Source organism: Dipodomys merriami, unplaced genomic scaffold (genome assembly GCF_024711535.1).
Source record: "Dipodomys merriami isolate MVZ:Mamm:240054 unplaced genomic scaffold, mDipMer1.0.p SCAF_4083, whole genome shotgun sequence".
NCBI lineage: Eukaryota > Metazoa > Chordata > Mammalia > Rodentia > Heteromyidae > Dipodomys > Dipodomys merriami.
Window position 1 is genome coordinate 1 of NW_027205697.1, and position 6131 is coordinate 6131.

The window sequence follows — 6131 nt, forward strand, 5'->3', positions numbered from 1 at the left end:
CTAGGATTAGAGGATTGGCCATTGAGCCTGGCAACAACTCTCTTCCTTTTTATTTCTTTTGCTTTGTTCCTTTTTTCCAGTTATGGGCCTGAATTCTAGGCTTTGGCACTGTCCCTCATCTCTTCAGCTGAAGGCTAGTCTCAACCACTTGAGCCACAGCGTGATTTCCAGCATAGTTTCTGCTTAAGTGGTAATGAGCAATTGAATCCAGGGCCTTATGCATGCAAGGCAAGCACTCTACCACTGAGCCACCTTCCCAGCCTCATCTTTCCTTTTCTTAAAAAAATATTATTAGGAAGATGATGTTCAGAGGAATAACAGTTAAGTCAGTTAAACAGTTGTCAGGTAAAGAATCCATTTTGGGGGGACAATTACACCCCTTTACTGTTTCTCAGTTTATACCTTTGTGGCTTTTTTCTGGTTAACTGGAGATAAGAATCTTGCAGACTTTGCTTCCCAGGGTGATTTTGAACCGTGATCCTCAGATATCAGTCTGCTAATGAGTTAGGATTACAGGCTTGAATCTGAAAGACAAGAAGACTGTTCTGAATGTTGTCCTATATTGGTTATAGGGCTGTGGGCCTGAATGGACTTATGCAGTGAATGCCAGGCAGATCAGTCATCTGGAAGCATGTGTCCCTACTTAACCCTGACTGACTCTCAGAACAGATAGGTGATGCTTTCAGGGCAAGAACCAGTTTGTACCAGCTCAACAGAAGTCCTCACTATATAGGTCTTATTCAACAACTATTGGGTTGCTTATATTATCAAGACATTTTCTTTCTTAAGAACTTTTTCATTGTAAGATTGCAATAACTACAGATTCATAATGGTCTAGGAATACATGTCTGCTATCAGCTTTAATACCAAAGCCACATAGCTGCTACAAATCATGTTTTATTGATCTTATAATAGTTCTTGAATATTAGTCTTTATTAGTAATTATATTATTAATATAAGTATTAAAGTTCTTCAAACATATTTCTCTTATTAAATGAATCCTTACAGTGACATTGAAAGCATCTTCTGGAGCAGCATTGGAAAAGATACTTGGATAATACTAAGAATGAAGGATGAGAAGTGTGAAAAACAGAACTAAGAGAATTACCAGTGTGACTGGGAAACATCTTCTACAGAGCAGAATCCCAGATTTCTGGAAACATATCATGTGAGAACAGGGCTTCAAACAGTACATGTGACCATATGGGTGAGCCTCAATGTTGCCACATAGATGTTATTCTTATTCCTATATGAAAGTCTCATGTTCGATGGGCTTTCACAACCCCAGATTTATGAAATTTTGCTGCCTTCTTTCCTTCCATATTACTTCATACTTTGCTATTGAGTGTAATTATTCTTTCAAAACATGAAAACTCAACACCATCTCTTGGACTGAGGCAATTCCTGTCTCCCTATGAATAGATCTGTTATTTAAGAGGCTTCCTTGGGCTGGGTAGGTGGCTCAGTGGTAGAGCACATGCCTTGCATGCTTGAGGCCATGGGTTCGATTCCTCAGCACCACATAAGCAGAAAAATGCCAGAAGTGGCGCTGTGGTTCAAGTGGTATAGTGCTAGCCTTGAGCTGAAGAGCTGAGGAACAGCACCCATGCCCAGAGTTCAGGCCCCACAACCGGACAACCCCCCCCCAAAAAAGAGGCTTCTTGACAGGTGCCAGTGCATCCCTTCTTTAATACTAGCTTCTCAGGAGGCTGGGATCTGAAGGTCACAGTTGAAGCCTGCCTGGGTAGGAAAGTCCATCAGATTCTCATCTCCAATCAATTACCAAAAAAGTCAAAAGTGGAGCTGTGGCTGAGGTGGTAGAACACTAGGCTGGAGCAAAAAATGCATAAGGACAGGCAGCACCCAGCCTGAGCCTGAGCCCCAGACCAGCCTTCAGGCACACACACACACACACACACACACACACACACACACACACACACACACACACACACACACACACACACACACACACACAGTGGCTTTCTGCCAGACATGTCATGTGGGCCCATGAAATGTTTGGAGACGCCTCTTCAAATGGACTTGCCCTTGTATTTATTCAGTAATGTGGAAATTGACTCTCAGTCACCTATAGGTCCATTGGTTCAGGATTTTTACTTTGCATCCCACTTCCTTTGCTAGTTTTTTGAGGTGAGTCTTGTAGCTCACACAGATGTCAATACACTTCAAGATGCTGCTAACTGTCTCAGGGTCTGCATTGACACTACACATGGAAAAAGAAAACATGACCTGAGAGCCTCTGCTTACTCTGAGGACCAGCTATCCAAGCAACGACAGCTTCCTATGAATGCAAACTGGAATCCAGGCTCAGGTTGTTCACAACAGACAGATGTGAGTTGTGTAAGGCTTGAATTGTTCTAAGGAATAGCAGAGAATTGAGGAAGGCAGAGGAACTGGGAAAAGACAATCTACCTTCCCATGTTTCCTTGCAGTTCCTGGTCCACATTATATCCTTTGCTAATTGTTCTGCTGTGTGTGTGTGTGTGTGTGTGTGTGTGTGTGTGTGTGTGTGTGTGTGTGTGTGTGTGTGTGTGTGTGTGTGTGTTTGAGAGTGTCAGTGGATGTTTGCACGTGTACAGTGGTTCTGGGCCTTGAATTAAGGGGCTGGACACTGGGAAGGCAGGGTGAATATGAGCAAGTACATCATATGTGTGTGTGGAAGTAACTCCATCAAACCTCTGAGTGTGCAACTAGTAATGAAAGTGAAAAAATGATTAAGCAATGCTCAAAATCCTCCATAAGCTATTTAGAAATAACTTTAAAAAAGGGTCAGGAAGCATAGTTGGTAGGGGATATGAAAACATCTGTAGTTAAAACTGTGGGATTATTCAAGCAAGGTGCTGGTGGCTCATGCTTGTACTCCTAGATATTCAAGAGGCTGAGATCTAAGGATCATTATTTGAAACCTGCCCAGGCTGAAAAGTTATCACATTCTATATAAGATATACTACTCAGAATAAGCTCAAATGGGGCTTAAGCAGTAGAGTGCCCAAATTCAAACCACAAGACTGGCAGAAAAAAAAAGAAATAGTCCAAACTTAAGATGTCTAAGGAGTTTTAGACTAAATGTCGTATATAAACAAGGTACTATATTTTGGGGCTCATTTGTTGTTGTTGTTTTAAATATATCATGTATATTCTTCCTCCTACAATATATCCCCTTTTGACTTTGACTTGACTTTGTTACCGTGCACCTTGTATATACATTTTTCTAATTTAGGGAGGGGAACCAAAATAACAAAAATGCTGAAACAAGGACACAGGATGACCCATTGCAACAATGATATCCATAGGACAGTATGTTAGAAATGAATTTTACAACTTTGGGTGGGGAAGGGTGGAGGAGAAGGTAAGGGATAGTAGAAAAAAACAAGGGAAGGGGTAACAATGCTTGACCAGAAATGTACTCATTGCCTTATTCATGTAACTGTAGCCTTTCTATAGAATCTTCACAATAAAATAAGATTTAGAAAATGAAAAATATCTAGTTACAGCTAAAGTACGAAAGGAAAAATCCTTTCATTCATTTGCCTGTGGCAACAGAAATTAGAAATACACAGTCAATAGATATTTATTGCAAACCCCACACAGATTCATGCCCATGGCTACTTCACCCTCCTTGTCTTCAGGGGAAAATCAGGAGGAATCAGTACAAGCTTCCTATCCAATAGCAGTCTACTCAATTCCTGTACCAAGACTGCCATCTGTAGTGCATCAGATGGAAAAAGTTATCATTCCTTCCAAAAGCGTCTCAAATGAGCCCTATAAACCATAGCCTCCAACTGTCCTGATTTAACTCTTATTTCCTTTCCCAAGCTACAAATACATATAAACTTGTGGAGGGCTCTACAGAGATGGACAATGACTTATAAAACATATACTGTTTCACACCTGTAGAAAATTAAAACTAGACCCTTATAAAGCACACTGCACAAGAACCAACTCCAAAGGGATCAAAGACCTCAGAGCCCAAGAAGATACCCTGAAAACATTACAGGAAGGAAAAGGAGAAACTCCAGGGCTCATGGCACTTGCCAAAAGTTTCTTAATAAAGACCCAGAAACACATAAAATCAAAGAAAGGTTGGACAAATGAGATTGCATGAAACTGCAGACCTTCTGCACGACCAAGGACATAGCTATCAAGATCAAGAGAAAGCCCAACGATTTGGAGAAGATCTTCACTAGGCTTACAATGGACAAGGATCTCATATCTAACATATAATTAGACCTCAAAAAATTAAATCCTCCAAAAACAAATCCTCAAAGAAACAACTGCCTGATAAATAAGTGGGCTAAAGACTTAAAGAGAAAGGTCTGAAGAGGAAATAGGAATGGCCAATAGACACATGAAAAAATGCTCAAATTCTTTAGCCATAAAAGAAATGAAAATCAAGACAATGTTGAGATTCCACCTCACCCCAGTTTGAATGGCTATAAGCCACAAATTTTATAATCACTTATGCTGGAGGGGATGTGGTCAAAGGGAACGTCCTGCATTGTTGGGGGGAGTGTAAACTTGTTCAACCACTTTGGAAAGGAGTATATTAAAACTACCAGCACAACCATGTTTATTGCAGCATTATTTACCAAAGCTAAGATATGGAACCAACCAGATGCCCCTCAGTATATGAATGGATCAAGAAAATATACACAATGGAATTCCATGCCTCCATCAGAAAGAATTAGGCAGATACCTGAGGAGCAGCCGGGATGCCGCTGATCAGAGCCGCTTGAGGCTAGGGCTGCACCTTCTCTGCCCTGATAGGCATCCTACTCTTGCAGGATTAGTGCAGCTTTTGACCTACCAGGTTATGTTGGAGAAAATGTCAAGTTGAGATGTACCTTCAAGTCATCTTCATATGTCACTGACAAACTGACCATAGACTGTAAGTACCGTCCTCCCAGCAGCAGTCGCACAAAATCTGTATTTCACTATCAGTCTTTCCAGTACCCAACCACAGCAGGCACTTTTCAGGATCAGATCTCCTGGGCTGGAAATGTATACAAAGGGGATACATCCATAAGCATAAGCAACCCTAACCTGTTGCGACCACCTCGACCAGCAAGGAAGACATGACCCGGGATTCTTCTCAAAGCAGTTTATTCGGGAACCTCATCTGCAAGCTTCTCCTTCCCCGCACCCGCACTCCGGTTATAAGCCTCCTGGATGGCCAATCCCGAGGTGCCATGCGGCATATACAAATAGGGTCACAAATACAGAAGCAAGCCAGTAGCCAAGCCATAGCCATATAAGGAGTTGTTATTCACAGAGAGCACTCGCCATCGGGAAGGCGGAAGGCGGAAGCCAGTGCCATCTTTGGTCTGGCCCCTGCAGCTCTCCACACAATAGGACATTCAGCTGTTCTGTGAAGAATCTCCCAGATGTGCACCATGACATCCCCCTGATGGAACTAACAATCACAGAAAGGGGTTTTGATACCATGCTGTCCTCTGTGGCCCTTCTTTCTATTCTTGTTTTCATTCCCTCAGCAGTAGTTATTGTTCTGATGCTTGTGAGAATATCAAGGAAGGCTGCAGAGATGAAAAAGCAGAGAAAGTCTGGCTATAAGAAGAAGTCTTGGAGTTCCAGGAAGATGGCAGAGGAGAAACTGGAGGTTAAACAAGCTCTCCCATAGAAAGCAGTTTTAGTGTTCCAGTGAACAGACCTAAGTCAGAGAATCACAAGTGTGCCATCACAGTACAGAGAGTTAGGCCAGAGAAGGAAAATCCTGGCAAGGAGACAGATCTGAGCACTTGCCAGCATTTGCGGCTATGGCTGTGGCTGCAGCAGCTGCAGCCATAGCCGCCATACCTGCAACACAGAGAGTCCGGGATGAAAGAGCCAGATGCGGCAAGTGAGCAGATTCTATTCAACACCAGCAAGAACCGACAAGGAGAAGACATCTTCATCCTGCAGTTAGCAGATCAGAGACAGCCCAGGAACCAAGACGGCGTGAGTAGAAGCCTGACGTCCTCACTCCTTCTCAGAGAGCAGAGGAGGGAAGCCACCTCTCATCCCCCACTACTGGAGATCTCCATCTTTGATACTGACAAGGGCCTGGCTGAGCTGCTAGCTCCAAATCAGGCCTTGGAAGAAAACTGGAGTCA

At 42.7% G+C, this 6131-nt stretch overlaps 1 protein-coding gene across 1 annotated transcript; it reads left to right on the forward strand.

Annotated features, from left to right (window-relative positions):
* Positions 1-4805: 4805 nt before the first annotated feature.
* On the forward strand, positions 4806-5659 carry LOC138806809 (myelin protein zero-like protein 3; the record flags this gene model as incomplete). The annotated part of the gene is made up of 2 exons (XM_069992158.1): positions 4806-5066; positions 5359-5659. Coding segments are annotated over 2 exons (562 nt in total), but the record flags the coding sequence as incomplete, so codon positions are not given.
* Positions 5660-6131: the final 472 nt, after the last annotated feature.